Genomic DNA, 16,532 nt, shown 5'->3' on the forward strand with positions numbered 1-16,532 from the left:
AACACCTAGTCTTGACTTCTCAAATCCCATCTAAGGCGTGCTCCATCCACTAGCATTCTCAGTTTCTAAGAGGAGGACATTGAGGTGCAAGGAAGAAACATGAATTGCCCAGGATCGGACACGTAGTATGTGGACAAGATCGATTCCAACCCAGACAATCAGAGCAGTGAGCCCACACCACGACCTCATGCTGTTAGGGATGAGGCTATGGCTGCCTCCCTCCTAGGGTCTTGGGAGATGAAGGACGAGGAGGTAAGAGTGATGAACGCAGCACAAAGATGAGCAAGGATAAGCGAGAAAGGTTTTCGTTGCTAGGACTTTTGGTTTCTTCCCATTTTCCTCCCTTTTGCAGATACCTCGGCCTGGACAGGTACATCAGTGGAGCCTTGGACATGCCCGTGTGTGCTAGTGGACAAGACCCAAGCTCTCAAGCACCCTCCCCGCTCCATCTCTCTTTGCTTAAGCAGTTTTCTCTACATGGAATCCTTTCCAGCATCTTCTGCCTAAAAAGACAAAATCGGTCCCTCGTTCAGGGACCCGATCTGCTTTTCCTGATCTTGCTCCCGCCCCTCCTCTTCCTCTCTCTCATGCTGTCATTCATGTCATCTCATGCTCTCATTCGCACCCCTCCTCTGAGCTGCTGCTCCGGTCAGATGTGCAGCTGGAAGGGACCCCTCTCATGGTGTCACACTTTGCGTCCCCCATCTACAAGCCCTTCAGCTTTGCCTGGCCCACAGGTGTCCGTCCCTGCCCTGACTCTTCTCTGGGACCTGCCACCAACTACCTCAGTGTGACCCCACATCATTGCTGGCCTCCTGAGAAGCCCCCCCATCACTGTTTGCCAGGCCCCTCAGTGCTCCTGTTAAAACAACCTCTTCATGTCCCTTCCCTGCCTCCCGTCCTTATAATAAAGCTCCAAAGCTTTGCCACAGCTGTACTTAGGACCTTGGCCGCTACCTTGGCTTCCTGTCCTGCTGTTCTTCCCTTTACTCTCTGCCTGTCATGTTCTAGACTTCTGGATGCAACATACCTTCCTTCTTACTTACTTTTCTCTTCCCCCTTAGGCAAAATGTTGCATATTCCAGGCTGAATCAAACGTACTGTGTAGCCCAGGCTTGTCCTGACCCTGCGGCCATCCTCTTGAATCAGCCCCCTGAAAACTCCTAGGATATTATTTTCTTTCCCTTTGCTGCATGTGCTGCCCCTGGGAGGCTCTAGCTGCAATGGCCACGTGACTCACCCCTAGATGCTGTTGAGATTTTTGGTCGATAGTCTGGTTGGTAGAGAAAGCTTTGTGATCGCGGCTCACAAACAGCACCTCATCACCACACCGCACACCCCTTGCCCTGCTCAAGGTTTTTAATGGCCCCTCTACCAAATGCATTAAGTTGTCAACATCTGCATCCCTTGGCCAGATGCAAGCCACACAAGGACAATTCATCACACAGTGCCTGCTCCGGGTAGATACTCAGTCAATACTGCCCGGAGGAAGGAGAGCCAGCACCCCTCGAGACATGCTCCTTAATTCTCAGCTCTGTCTGCTGTCCCACATGCCTCTTGGGGTATTGCTTACCCTCTAAGCAGGCTCTCTTTGAGCAGAATTTGGATCCCCACAGTGCCCAGAACATAGTAGGTACTGAGAAAATGCCTTGTGATGAAAAGGAAAAGTCCACTCTGGGCGCTGGAGAGATCTCCAGATGATTTTGGAATCTCGCCTATCTGAGCTCTCACACGGTAATTAATAAACTTGACTCTCAGACTGGAGATGTAAGTCAGCCAGTAAAGTGCTTACGTGAGAACCTCTGGATTTGACCCCCAGCACTGCAGAAACAAGATGTGGTAGCACCCATCACAGGAGAGGCAGTGACAGGAGAACAAGAAGTCCACGTTCTTCCTCAGTGATACAGGAAATCCAAGGCCAGCCTGGGATGTATGAAACCCTGTCTCTAAACAAACCCTCAGGTGAGTAAATCTCTCCCCATTCCTGGCATGCTGAGAGCCTGGTCAGCTTTTACCTAAAGCCCATCAAGATGCTGGTTTTATCTCCTACTCCATAAGATGAGCTCAAGGCTTATCAATGGGAGTTACCCCAAACATGATGGTGCAGCCTGCTCTAGGCAAGACCTTAAGGATGCTGCTTGTGTCTAGACGTTGCTAGGACAACCACCTCCATCTGCTCCATAGTGTGGCCTGATGCTACATATTAGATAAGCTCAAGAGTGAGCTCCCTCCTGGTGGTCAGTATGTACAAAAGTACCAGACTTTGCCAAGGCAGCAGAATGCCTTCTCTATCTACTGCTTGATCACGTAACTGCCTCAGGGTCTTGGCAATAGACTATGAGAGAAACCCCTTGGGCTCTGCCCATCTTGCATGGGCAGTGCTGACTCCAGGTCCAGGATTCTTTGGACCCTTGAGAAGTCCCTTCTCCCATAGATGACACAAAAGCAAATTCATGGCACTGCTTAGGGAACAATCACAACACATCTTTAGCCTGGGAGTCCCATACCCCGCAATTTCTATCACATGAGGACAGCCATCTATCTAATAAAGGTAACATTCTGAAGCCCCAAATACTTAATGTAGGAACTGACTGAAGGGACCTGGAAAGCACTCACAGCTGTGTTCTGGAAGCTGCCTTCCCATCCCATGCTTCTTAGCTGCTTTCCCGAGGCATCTCCTGTGTCCTGGTAAGCTGGTACCCTTCATCATCTGAGGATGAAGGGTAGCTGTGGTTTGACCTGCTTACACTTTGTCCAGGGATGCTTGTGTGGTGATGAGAACTATTGCCAATGGCATTTTTCCCCAAGGGCTCAGTCCATCTCCAGCTGACACCACCTCTCACCAAATATCTCAGAGAAGCGTATTGGCTGTACCTGATTCACCAGCAAATCTATTGCTGTGAGCTCTAGGAGGTCCTGCCTCAACATTCCCCTTATTGCTGTCCAAAACGAGAGCTCCTTGATTTTTCTGACTTTTGCGAAAATGGATTCAAAGATTATAATCACTTATGGCATCAGACAACAACTATGGGCCCTGCAGGAGATGCAGATCGTGGCCATACCTTCATGAAGAACATCTTCCTGCAGTGTTTGCCGCGATCACTCCCAGCTGTTTGGAGTTGCGAAGCCTCTGATGCCAGCGCCAGATCTGGAATGTTGCTGAGCCCGGCCTCTGATGTGTCTGCCAGCTGCATGGAGGAGTGAAGGAACTCCTTGCCCTGGCACAGCGAAGTCTCAAAAGGGTCAGGGTACTTCTCATCAGGGCTAGAGCTGTCATCGCTGGTCTTGGCATTGCAGAGGATCAGAGAACGGGAAATGGAGCGAAATTTTGTGGATTTCCGGCTCTTTCCAGAGTGGCCGTGGGGCTCCATCCTTAGAGAGGAAGCGAGACCACGCTTCTTCCTCTCCTGTTCTCCGGGCCTTGGCCGGTGAGTGGCAGCAGAATTGGGCTTAGCCGCCCCTGCATGAGTCCCTGGAGGAAAGAAGAAATGGGAAGAAGTCCTGTGACATGCTGCCAGCTCCAGTCCTGGAACTGAGCTGCATGTGGGTGCCCACAAAACAGAGCAGAGGAGTTCCTGGACCTAGTCGGTCTGCAGCGTTATCTAATGGAGCCGTGTCCCAGGCTCACAGAGACCAAACCTAAACTCTTTATCCAAACCTTCATCCTACAGACAGGGAAACTGAGGAACAGAGGAAGAGAAATTTAAATCCAAGATGCTAGCAAAAGATCTAAGAATCAGGTGTTGGGGAAAGGCTTAGGAATTAAATTGCTGCCCTGAACCATGGCTTTGTAAGGCTTTCAAACTTGGAAGCTAATCTTTAAATGAAACTTTAGTCTGTAGAGCAGAGCAAGGGGAAGGTCAAGGAGGATGGAACCCACTGCCCTGGGTCCCTTTTACTCCTTAGTATCTCTTACAGTGTCTCCAAAGGAACCCGAGAGCCCAGGACTCAGCCTAGTGACCACTGGTATATTCCAATGCCAGGTGTAGTTGAACGTTTTTCTCTGTCTCTCTGGATCCTCTCCTTGCCAGTTTCTTTACCATTCACGATCCCCAAAGCCACTTATGAAATAACACTCTGAGGCTTAATATCAATTACAATTGTTTGGTCAATAGCTCAGGCATAATACTGACTAGCTCTCATAATTAAATTAACCCATTTCTACTAATCTATGTATTGCCACAAGGCTGTGGCTTATCGGTGATGCTCCAGCATGTTACTCCTTTGGCGACTACATGGTGTCTCCTCCACTTCACCTTCCTTCTCTCTGCATCTTTGTTTGGATTTCCCACCTAGCTACACTTTTCCTGACCATTGGCTGAAACAGCTTTATTCATCAAGCAATAAAAGCAACACATATACAGAAGGACATCCCACATCATCTCCCCCTTTTCTATCTAATTAAAAAGGAAGGTTTTAACTTTAACATAGTAAAATTACATATAACAAAACAGTATTCAAGCAAGATTTACAGTTAGAATATTTAGTCATTTGAATTAGGCAAAAGTAAAGAAAATACACTATCACCTACCCTATCTTTGTGAGTCTAAGGTTTTATATTAAAATTATCTTTTATTACAGCTAAGGAAAACTGTAATATAATTGCCTTCAACTCCATCAAAGACCCCAGAAGGATATGATATTACCTAAGTAAACAGTAAATGCATTGCAAGCAACTTCCAAAACTCTAGAATTGACAGAGACATCTCACGGCCTGTACAGTCACCCAAGTTCTTTTGCAACATTGGGGCATCCATCTTCAGCCTACAGGCCTAGAGTATCTGGCAGACTTTTCAGTGAACCAGGAAATTTGAAGATCTGTTCTGCCTTGTACTGGCAAAGTTCATCAGTCGCTTTCTTCTGTGTCCTGCAGAATGTCTGGCAGTTTCTTCTGTGGAACAGGAACCCTGAAGGACCATCCTGTCTTTTGGCAAGTTTAGTAGTCACTTTTCTGTGGGTTCTACATGTCTAGTTCATACAGCATACCATCAAGCAGTCCAGGCAAGAGCAGTTTCTTGCACAAATGGCTAGCCTTGTCACACTGAAGGCACATTCCATAACAAGTTTCTTCAATGCCTATCAACCTCTCTGAAGTAACTGGTGCTGCCAGAAGCAGACATGTCTCACTGTCGAGAAAAGTCTAAGTTCTTAAAACATTTTAAAGGCCATATCCTGTAGGTCTTTGATGTCCTGAAGATTATTTAACTGAAATATATCCCTGTATATCTAGAAAACCTAACATGACTAAAGGTTTAATTATTATAGATGACTATTAATCTGTATTTCCTAATTATACATTACATTTTTAAATAAGCTGCACAAGCATAATACCTTAAATTTTTATCAATAGACAAACCCATACCAATGTAAAGTATTCATATCTGTAACACCCAGGTGAAGATCTGAAGACTGGGGTCTTCTAAAGGCCAGTTCCCTGCAGCTGGGGTGACTGGAGAAGGTTCAGTGCACAGCTGGCTCCTGAAAGCTCATGTGCCCTCCCTCAGGCCCAAGGTTACACCCTGACCAATGTGACACATGGGGCTGTGAGTTCCTACTCTGTCAGCCGTCCCCGCCTCCTAACCCGAGGCTGGCTCCCCTACCAGGCCCACAGCCTGGCACATGATTGCCAAGAGGCACCTCCCTTGAATTCGGTGTCCATGAGATAGGTGGCAGAGCGGCCTAACACCGTAGCCAGACAAGTTCTGACTCTGGTCCAAGCCACAAAATAAAGCCTGTTGCCAGGACAACAAACTGTGGGATGCTCTTGGCAACCCATCCCGATGTTTGTGCACATGCAGGATGGAATCAGGAGATGCGCAGAGCTTCCAACACTTGACCACAGAGAAGTCTTTACGTGTGCCCCAAGAGAGAATGCCTTCTTAGGATGCTGTCTGAAACCCTTGGCTTACACACACACACGTGTGTGTGCGCACACCACACACGCACACACACCAGAGATCAATATCTTCGCATGTCTTCTTCTCTCGTTCTCCACCTGTTTTTTATGATGGGCTCTCCCACTGAGCCCAGAGCTCACCTACTTGGCTAGGCTCCCTAGCCAGTGAACCCCAGTATCCTGTTACACCTGTCTTCACAACACTCGATTACAGGTGAGCCACTACTGCACCCATATTTTAACTTGGGTGATAGAGATCTAAATTCAGGGCCTTTCCTGACTGAATCAGCCTCAGCCCACATTGCTTTCTGTATTAATAATTAGATGGATAACTATTTGGAGTAATATTATATTTGTATTAGATGAATGAAGATCAGAGTGCAAAGCTAAGCCACTAGAGGCCAGGGAGTGGTGACACACACCTTTAATCCCAGAACTCTGGAGACAGAGGCAGACGGATCTCTGTGAGTTCAAGGCCACCCTGGGCTACACAAGATCTCAGAAACAGATCCAGGTGATGGTGCACACACCTTTAATCCCAGCACTAGGGAGGGGGAGACAGAAACAATATGGCTGGGCAGAGAGAGAAATATAAAGGGTAAGAGACAGGAACTCACTGGAGTGAGGAGTCAGGTTTGGTGGGGACACAGCCACAGTGTAGTTTAGGCAGTCTGAGGGTCGTCCCTTCAATCTGGGCATTGGTAGAGGTAAAAAGTATCTCTGGTGACTTACCGTTCTGCTTCTCTGATTCACTTTAAGCCCTATGTCTGACTCTGGGTTTTGATTCATTAAGGCCAACTAGAATTTGTGCTGCAACTATTTGTCTGTCTTGCTGTCTGTGCATCAGGCACTGCGCTGGATGTTTTAGTCGAAATTAGTTCAGAAGAGGCAGATCCCAGTGGTTCTCTGTGAGTTCAAAGCCAGCCTGGTCTACAAGAGCTAGTTCCAGGGCAGGCTCCAAAGTTAGAGAAACCCTGTCTCATAAAACTAAAAAAAGAAAAAAAAAGAAAGAAAAGAAAAGAAAGAAATTAACTTGGAAGATGGCAAGACTGAGTAAGGGCATTTGACACCAAGCATGAAAACCTGAGTTTGATACCCAGGGCCCACATGATAGGAGGAGAGGAACAACCTCTACAAGTTGTTCTCTGACCTCCACACATGTGCCATGGCATAGAGTACACACACACACACACACAGACACACAGAGACACACACACACACACACACACACACACACACACACACTAAATGTTAAAAAAAAAAACAAAGCAAGCAAAAAAGCACCATTGGCTCTTGGGCCAACAAGAGGAGGTGTCTCGGCAAATGAAGATGCTTGCCACTAGGCCTGAGGACCTCGCTCTGACCGCTGGAACCCACACAGAAGAAGACTGAGTCTTCCAAGCTGTCCCCTGACCTTTAAACGCCGCACATGTAGTATGGTGTATATGTTTGTAATCATGCATATGCACATACTAAATAAAAAGATAAATATTACAGAAAAGAACGTAATTCGGCATTAGTCATTTCATAAGGCAACCCTTGCCAATATCCCAAAGCCCCGTGTTCTCCGTCCTTCTAGGATGGAATCATGCGGATTCCAGCCAGAGTGGAGCAAGCCTAGAGTGACAAGGGAGCTGGGTTGCAGGCTGTTGAGCCCTGCTGGCCACACTCACGAGCAGACTGGTTCAAGGAAACCTTCATGGCCACCAGCTGGCTTCCAGTACTAGCCAATGAACGTGCTGTTTCCATATGATGTCCATCACGCACTCAGGGACGACTACTTCAGAATGTCACCACAGTGTGCCAGGCAGTGTTTAACCGCTTTACCATGTGGTCCTCGGAAAAGGGCTTGTGGGCTCCGATACTGCCCGCGGGTTACAGAAAGATGGTCAAAGCATGGGGCAGTGAACTATGCAGCATGGCTATACATACAGTATGGCTGGAGCCTGCACCTCCGAGATGTCTCCTCACGGCCCCCATTGCTGCCTTCTTGCCTTCACCCAGTGTCTCCAGCTGCATGGGGTCTCAGTGATCAGCGTGTGGACATGCTCAACCCTCTTCTTTCCTCAAATCATGTGGTAGACCAGGCACAGCGGTGCCTGTAATCCCAGCATCCCGGAGGTAGAGGCAGGAGGATCAGGAGTTCAAGGCCATCCTGGCACAGACAAGACCCTATCTTGAAGGACAAAACAAATCTGGCTCCTGCCACCCCATCCTGGTACCCTTGAACAAACACTCTGTGCTCTGTTTTCTCTCTCTCTCCTTAACTCGCCACTGCTTCCAGATCCGGCACTGGGGTTTGCTTCCTTCCCCTAAAGCCATGGAAACCTCTGTACCAGTTCCGCGCTGAATATGTTCAGAGCCTCAGTCACAAAGTCCAGAGGCTACAAACCGCTTCGCTGAAACTTGCTTTTTCTCAACAGGATTGCTCAGTGTCTGTTGGCGGTCTTTGAGTTCCCCTGCTAGTTGTTTCTTTTCCAGATATCCCCTTTCAAATCCAAACCATGGCAGTGCCCTTGGGCTGACATCTCCAGCGTGTCTCAACTCTCTGTTCTTTCAAGTTCCCAGAACTGGTAGCTCGATGCCAGAATCACTGTGGATAGCAACTTAGGTCGAACCTCCTTCCTTTCAGACCAACCTCAGTGGGAGGGGGCATGCATGGTATATGTGTGTGGTGTGTGGCATATGTGGTGTGTGGGGTGTTTTATGAATATGGTGTGTATATGTGTATGTGTGTGTGTGTCACTAGCACACTCGCCATTTGAAAGTTTGAAAGCTAATCAGTTCCGTGTTTAAAATCCTCCTAGGACTTTCTGACATCAGGCAGAGAAGATCTAAGAATAAGTTGCTGAGCACCACTGTTTGGAGAATGATGTTGACGTGGAAGGTTCAGAGGTCGTGCAGATGGAGAGGAAGTGGAGAAAAGAACAAGGAACAGAAGGACAGAGGGAATGTGAGCAGAACCAAGCCTAGATGCTATCACGCAGCAGCTGGACCCAGCCATGCCCGGAGCTATGGTATTTATTCTGCTATACACATCAATATGTTCGGGTTTGGACTTAAAAGTGTATCTTCATGGGCTAATAGCCTTTCAGACTGCTGCTAGAGATCTAAGCGCTGGAAAATAACGCCAGTCAAAGCTTGTCTTCACCCCTGTCTATTCCCACTCATAGCAACTGGCTCTAGCAGGCCTGATCCAACAATCTCCATAGACCCTGGAATTATGTGCCCCGTTCCCTTTCTCCCCCATGTCCTTTCCTAATCTACAAGATCCCCAGCCATGACCATTCACTTGCCAGGCATCTTCCAGAGCAAAGATGCTACGTGGTCCTTCGAGGATGACGTGTAGAGCTCTAGGCTTCCTTGGCTGGGGGCACTGACTGCATGAAGGACTTAGGTCAGAAGACGGTCAGATTCCTTGGTGGAAACTGCTCGCCCCATGAGGATATTTTCAGAGCGTGTCCATTGAGTACTGGCAGCCGTAAAGAGCAAGCTTTTCTACGGGGCGTGGCCATTTCTAAGGCCGCTCTCTCCTGAGAGAGACAGGGACCATGGGATGGGGAGGGAGAAAGCAGAAGGGCAAGGCATTCATCCTCCATCTACGAGCAAAGGCTTCTCCACATGAGCCATGTCAGCCCGGAAGACATGAAAGGGAAAGGATGGATTGCTGGGGTTGAAATGGAGATGCACGCTTCTGCGGAGGGGACTTCCCTCTAGGCCTGGCACCAAAAGAGACAGAGGAGGGGAGGGAATAATTGAAAACACAGCATGGCACTCATGTGGCTCCGCTTAGCCTTGGTAATTGTGCTCAGGACATCGGAACCAGCTATTGCTCTCTCATGAAACCAAATGCCAGCTGTGCCAGGGGCCAGCTGTGCCACCCTTCTCCTCAACTCTCTCTCTGTACATTCAAACCAATAGCCTTTCTCTTATTCAGTTCCCCAACCCCAGGATTTTTAGCAGGTATCCTCTGTCCCTAGGAGGTTCTGCACGAGGCTGCCCTGAGGTTTCCTACACAGAGAAGGTCTTCAACATGGTGACCCTCAGGAGACCTCCTGCCTTTCCAGACCAGAGAAGGTCAAAGGACTAGAAACCTGCCCTCCCAAGACCTGGCCAGCATCCCCCCAAACACCCGAAGAGGATTGGCTCTCTACCCCAGGCCTCCCAGAGAACAGAGGTGCGACAGGGGATCACCTCATCCTGCAAGCAGGAGACTGACTGGAAAAGAGGGGTGGGCACTGCTGTCCTCACAGTTGCTCAGGACATCTGGCCACAGCTGAGTTGTCCTCTATCTGGAGTGCTGTGCCAAGGGGAAGCACAGGACTACAAGCCAGTGGACACTTGTTTCCCTTAGAGGCCCGGAAGAAAATTCTAGACTACAAGCTCTGGAGCAAGGTCGTAAATCTTCCTTCCCTCTCTTCTACAGTCCCTTACCTCCTCTCTCTCTCTCTCTCCTTCCTTCCTTTCTTCCCCATCCCCCATTTGCCTGTTCTCTGCCTCCTTCCTTCCTTCCTTCCTTCCCTCTCCTTCTTTCCTCTCCTCATCTGCATATAGCCACTGTGCTAGGCAAAGCCATCACTAGAGAGGAACAGCCTTACATTTTGATCTGGAACATCATTTGCTAGCTGGAGAATTGGAGAGGGTTTTAAATCACCATGTGGCGAAAGAGGAACTCTTTGATAAATGTGTTTGGAGTTTCTGCATTCTCCCACAGTGTCCTATTTCAAAGGCAGTTTTGAAGTCTGGCCATTCCAGCCCAGGGGTGGGGAGGATATTTTTTGGTATTGAGCTGAAAAGTGATTCAGAGATAAGAAATGAAGGGAAGAGGTGAATGTCCCTTCTCCTACCCAAAGGAGATCTTTAATAGAATCCATGGGACCCACCGCTGAGTCTGACTCTGTGTCTATATAGTATATACAGGATTAGGAAGACAGCATCTCTAGGCTTTAGCATTCCCCCTAGTCAAGTAGGCTGTGTTATAGTCTGTTGTTTTTCTTTCTCTACCCTACCACATCCCTGAGGATGTACATCCCTGACTGTACTCTCTGGGGCTTTGGCACCGTGTAGGGACTTTGCATATTGTGGACCAATAGCTGAAGAGCATCTCAGAGGCCCCTCCCACTGACACCTGAGCTAACACAGAAAAAGCATCCCACTTAGGACCACAGACTGGAGGACTCCAGCGGCATAAGACAGCAGACTGACTAGAAGCCACATGAGCTGACCTATGAGTTTAAGAGACATCCAAAGAGACACTTCCAGACTCTGGAAATAACCTAAGAGGCTACTGTGAATATCTCACACAGGTGTCAAACTTTTGGTATCCTGGGAGGTGGTTCTAAATCACCAAGGCACAGGCAGGGCTGGGGCATACCGTGCAACCCCAAGTTCAAGGGCTCAGGGCAAGGCAGGGCAGGGATTCCCCTTGAGCAAGCAATACTAAAGAGACACAAGTAAAACATGTAATTCATCTTAAGAAGAATCTAGAAAAACTCCAGCAAGCATATTTGTCCATTGTTACTCTGGAAGGACTAGCTAAGACTCAGTGCTTATGACATTCCCACTTCGAGGCTCCAAGCAGAAATGTCACTGCAGGATGACTTGGGTGACCATCTGTGAAAAGCCACACAGCATCTCCACACAGTTCACTTGTAGGCAGAGAAGCCCTGCCACTTACCGCTGCAGTATTAAGCAAGGCATGTCTTGTGTGGCCTCGTTACCCATAAACTGGAGGTGGCTATGCTAACCACTGGGAGGTCTGAGGGCAACAGACAAGGCTTAAACTTGCTCAATAATGGTGCATTCTGTGGGGTACTGCAGAGCCAACAACAGGAATGAAATTGATCTATATGTGTAAATGGTGGAAGTCTTAAAAAGCTAATATACTAAAATAATTGTATAGACTTAGTCCTAATTTACCAAAAAAAATATCTTTATGGATAAATAACAAAATAGTAATCATTTTCAGAAGGTGATTAATTAGAGGTGATTAATGCTGAGAGATGCTTTTAGATCATTTTCTGTGTTTGGTTCCTTTTCATGTCAGTCACAACTCAAGATTACGGTCAGAAAAATCAAAGTTTTGTTTTAGCAGACGATAATATAAGGCTACACCTAATTTTCAATCAGCTGGTACTGACCTGGAGGTGTTATCCCCACTAACTCTCACAGTGCGAGAAGCTGCGGTACATTCTACTGAAGGAGAAACAAAACAGTCAGTATCGTCCATCTGAGAACCCCACAAGGTGTAATTAGCCCAGGAAGACAACCCCACTGAGGCAATAGTGGTTATTTGAGTGACCAGACATTTTTTGGTTGAATCTAAGTCCCGTTCCAAAAGCTGGAACCTATATCTGGCACTGTTATCAGGGCCAAGAACCTATGGCTAGACAGGTCGCGGTCCTTATAGTAGACCCTGCATTATTTCTCTGTTAAAAGCATATGGTGTAAAACCAACTCCCATTGGCTTATCGTTACACCCATATATCGCTGCTCTGTCAGTCTCATCAGAGAAGCTTCTTGTGGTAGAGGGTGATTAGCACAGAGACCCACGACCGATCCAATGGGCAGAGAACTCAGGCCTCCCTGAACAGGACACCTACATCACTCCCTCCCCCGTGAAACTCAGAGATCCCTGAGAAAAATAGATAGAAAACTTGTGAGGGTCGGAAGAAGTGGAGGCCGACACCAAATAGTGTTTTCCGGATACGTGACAGTTGTACATATGAACACAAAGTGGTTGTCACAGTGTGCACAGGACTTTTAAAGGCTCAAACCATCCAAAGTCCCAGCATGAATGGTGGGCAGTGGGCAAGAAAGCCCTCCCCTACCTGAGGACTATTGAAAACTGGTAGGTCCTGGACAGGGAGAGTCAGTTTGCTTTAAGGTTCTGACCCCTGGGAGCGTCAACTACACTCCCGGGGTTGGCCCCATACCCAAGGTTATTTGGTTAACACACTTTGGACCTCATGGGCTTTAAAAAAAGATTCCACATAAGTAGGGAGGAAGGTAAGGATGGAGCTGGGGGGAACTGGGGGATGGAAAGTGAATGTGGTCAAAATATGGGATGTATGAAAGACTCAAAGAACTAATAAATATTCTTTAAAGATTTTTTTTTAAATGCTTAGAACATTTATCAAAGTAAAAAAAAAAAAAAACAGTTGGATTAAAGCCGAATAGGATAGGGCCGATTGAAGACATAGTAAGTATTCCAGCTTCTGAAATACAACAGTATATTAGTTGACATTGTCACCAATTTCAGCCATCTCTGTCCCTAACACTTTAAGCTAAAAAGTCTCCTTCTGAACCCCTCAGCCACAGTCTAGGAATCTTGGACATCCATTGTCTTACTGTTCTTTGTGTTGTTACCCACCTGGTTAGTTACTTTGTTTTTATCTGTTCTGACTTTGTAGCGGGACTCGTCAACCTAGGCAGGTGCGGACCCACAGCCCAGACCTCTTACTGTCTTTTCTTAGAAAGTCAGTAACTGAAGTTTCGACTCCAGTTTAAACTCCATTCTTTACACGTGTGTCATGGTTATAGTCCCCTAATTTTCAAAATTTTGTGTCTTTTGGTTTCTTGAATTTTTTTATTAGAAAACTCCAGCCTAATTGTTTCGTAGCCACGGGGAGGTGCCTTGGCATGTGGTTTTTATTTCTTGGCATCTGTTAAGGTTGACTTTGTAAGATGGCATATGAGATGAGTAAGTGTTCTAAGTGGTCTTTGAACTATCATTTGTGCAGAGAGAGGCTGACAGCTCATATGGTCTCTCTGTGTGTGTCTCTCTCTCTATCTCTATCTCTCTCTGTCCTTCTGTCTCTGCGTGTGTCTGTCTCTGTCTGTCTCTCTCTCTCTCTCTCTCTCTCTCTCTCTCTCTCTCTCTCTCTCTCTCTCTCTCTCTCTCTCACACACACACACACATGCAGACATACTTCATTATCTGCTTTTGACAATTATTTCAGTGCTGGGAAAGCCCGTTGCCCAGCTATCACCTGGGCAGGAAATATGGCAGCCGCCCCCACCCCATCTCCTTCAGCAACTGCTCTGACCATCCCTGGGCTTGTGGGGTTTGACTGGAAGTAGCAACAGCTACCCGTGAGGGATAAGAAAAGAGGAAGGCAGGCGTGTGAGACTGGGCCAGCCACCTACCTCTCACCCTTGCAGTAGCTCAATGAACTCCTCACCCAGTTAGGTGAGCATAGGGACAGAAAAAGGAAGGAGAACTCATGACTAACTGGGCCAGAAATCCTTATCGTGGACAGCGGGGAGATGGCCACTGTGTCCAGAGGAAAGTCATGTCATACTCCAGGATATAGGACCACACCCCATTCTTCTCTGTCCCATTGAGGTCCTAGAATACGGCCTGCCTTTTAAACTTTTATGATCTGATTCAAAGTTTGAGTTTACATTGTTTTTATATCATGGAACACACCATTATCACACATAAGGTACACAGGTAAGTAAATGTTTATGAATTAATCAATAGCTTATGTAACTCAAACAAAGCTTTATCACATGGTACACTTACTGTGCTATGAATAAAAACACTAGAAAGTACATGAACTATATGACTGTGGAGGAGAGATGTCGCAGTGGTAAGGCATTTGCCCTTCAAGGATAAGGACCAGAGCTTCAAACCCAAGCACCCAGAGAAATGCACGCTGGATGTGGTAGCCTACCTATAAGCTCGACCCTTGGGAAGCTGAGCCAAGGAATTCCCCAGAGCAAGCCAGCCTACTGCACTAGTCAAATAGGTGGTCGGAGAAATGTTTTAGTGAGCAATTGAGGAAGAGCCCACACCAACGTCTGAGCTTCCCATGCACAAACACACACAGACATAGGCACTCACCCACATGTGTGCCCATACACGGGAACACACACACACACACACACACAAAACGCAGAAAGACTGATTTTATGAAGGAGCTTACACACTTATTTACCCTACTCATTTTATGTGTAAAAGGAAATTTCTCACCTGCATTGATTTCCAATCTACTTGAGAGTTAATGTTGGAAACCACAAGCCTCAAGCTTCCTTTGATGCTTCCAGCCAGTTTCCTGGGGGATGTGTGCTTAGAGTGAATTCCCTGAGTCTCTCTATGCGCCCTTGGGTCTCCCAGCACTGGCTGACATGGAAGGATCCTGATTCTAACAGACCCTTTTCTGTCACCTTTTGGGGGCTAAGTTCCCTGCTGGGCTTTTTTTCCAATGCTGAAGCAAGATTGAGAAAAGGGCTTAGAATTACTCACGGTTAGCCTGGCCAGGTAAGAGATTCCATGAGCAGAAGAGAGGGGGTGTCAGTCCCTGGCCTCCCAGCAGCGGGGAGCGCATGTGAATATGCCAAAGCGCATATTGGTGGTGGCCACCTCCAGCTGGCAGGGCAGGGCAGCCACATCCTAGCTGCTGCACCTGCCCCTTACAGGTGCACTTCTGACCCCACGGTGCAAGACCCATGAAGATCCCTGTTCTGCGTGGGCCCCAACATCTGGGTCACCATGCAGGGAACTAGCAGCCTAGGAGCTGCTTCCGTGGCATCTAATCCTCTCCACCAGCGAAGCGTGTAGCCGGCACCACAGCTCCTGACTCTCTGCCTTCCTCTCCCCAGGCGCTGTGCTCACGCACAAGCTGCGCTCAGCAACCCCATCTGCTCCGTGCTCTTTCGGGCAGGGACCTCTTCATGTTCCTGGCAGACACCAGGCAACCTTGTCTAATTACAAGGCTGACACGGATGGGTCCTAATTTCAGCAGAGAGCCCAAAGGAGAACTTGGAGTTCGTGGCTGACTCGAAGCCGCCTCCCAAACAGAAACCTGGGGCTTTCAGAGGCATTTGCTTGTTTTCGCTGTTTGTATTTTTGCTCCCCACGTATGGGAGTGTGTGACTATTGATAGTGAGCTGTGTTTTAAGACCATCTCGCCTACGGAAATGTATTGCCAGTACAATAGGTAATGCAAACAGAGAATTCCCTCTTCTGATAAAGTATGTGTGTCTGTGTGTGTGTGTGTGTGTGTGTGTGTGTGTGTGTGTGTGTGTATCTTGCTATATGCACATGCTCAAGAGCAGTATACATGGATGTACTCACCTGTGCATGCACCCTTGGAGGAAATAGGTCAACACTAGCTATCTTGCTTCTATTGCTAGCAACCTTACTTTTTGAGACAGGATCTCTCACTAAACCTGAATTTTGCTGTATTGGATATATTGGCTGGCCAGCAAGCCCCAGAATCTGCCTAGCTCTGCCTGCCCGGTGCTAAGCTTATAGACACAAGATGCTGAGTCCACTTTTATGAGTACTGGAGATCTGAACTCGGGTCCTTGTACTTGGGGTAACAAGCCCTTTACCCACTGTGGCATCTCTCCTGTCTCCAATTACTGTTAGTGTTCATCCACACAACAGTCAGTTCCTAGGGTTCACTGTGATTCAGGCACTTGGGTTGCATGGGATAAAGACATGGGCCCTTGCAGCCTGCTGGGTACTGCAGGCACAGATGGACACTATTTCTAGTGTGGGTGCTATGTGTCATGTGACTCTTGACTCATCCAAGGACCCATGAGCAGAGACAGCACTGTCCTTTGGCACTCAGGTCAGACAAATCTCTCAGTGGCAGGGGAGCTTGGAGGTGTGGAGGAGAGGACT

General features: G+C 47.7%; 1 protein-coding gene across 1 annotated transcript in view; it reads right to left on the reverse strand.

The window, feature by feature from the left end:
• The window catches only part of Il16 (interleukin 16), a 72,025-nt gene extending 56,674 nt beyond the window's left edge, over positions 1-15,351 (reverse strand). Inside the window, exons 1-2 of the mRNA XM_038313576.1 lie at positions 15,147-15,351; positions 3,063-3,472 (exon numbers count right to left, since the gene is read on the reverse strand). Of these exons, the coding sequence (XP_038169504.1) occupies positions 3,063-3,472; positions 15,147-15,351 (615 nt within the window). The remainder of the gene's footprint in view (positions 1-3,062; positions 3,473-15,146) is intronic.
• Between the last annotated feature and the right edge of the window lie 1,181 nt (positions 15,352-16,532).

The sequence above is a fragment of the Arvicola amphibius genome, chromosome 12 (genome assembly GCF_903992535.2).
Source record: "Arvicola amphibius chromosome 12, mArvAmp1.2, whole genome shotgun sequence".
Lineage (NCBI taxonomy): Eukaryota > Metazoa > Chordata > Mammalia > Rodentia > Cricetidae > Arvicola > Arvicola amphibius.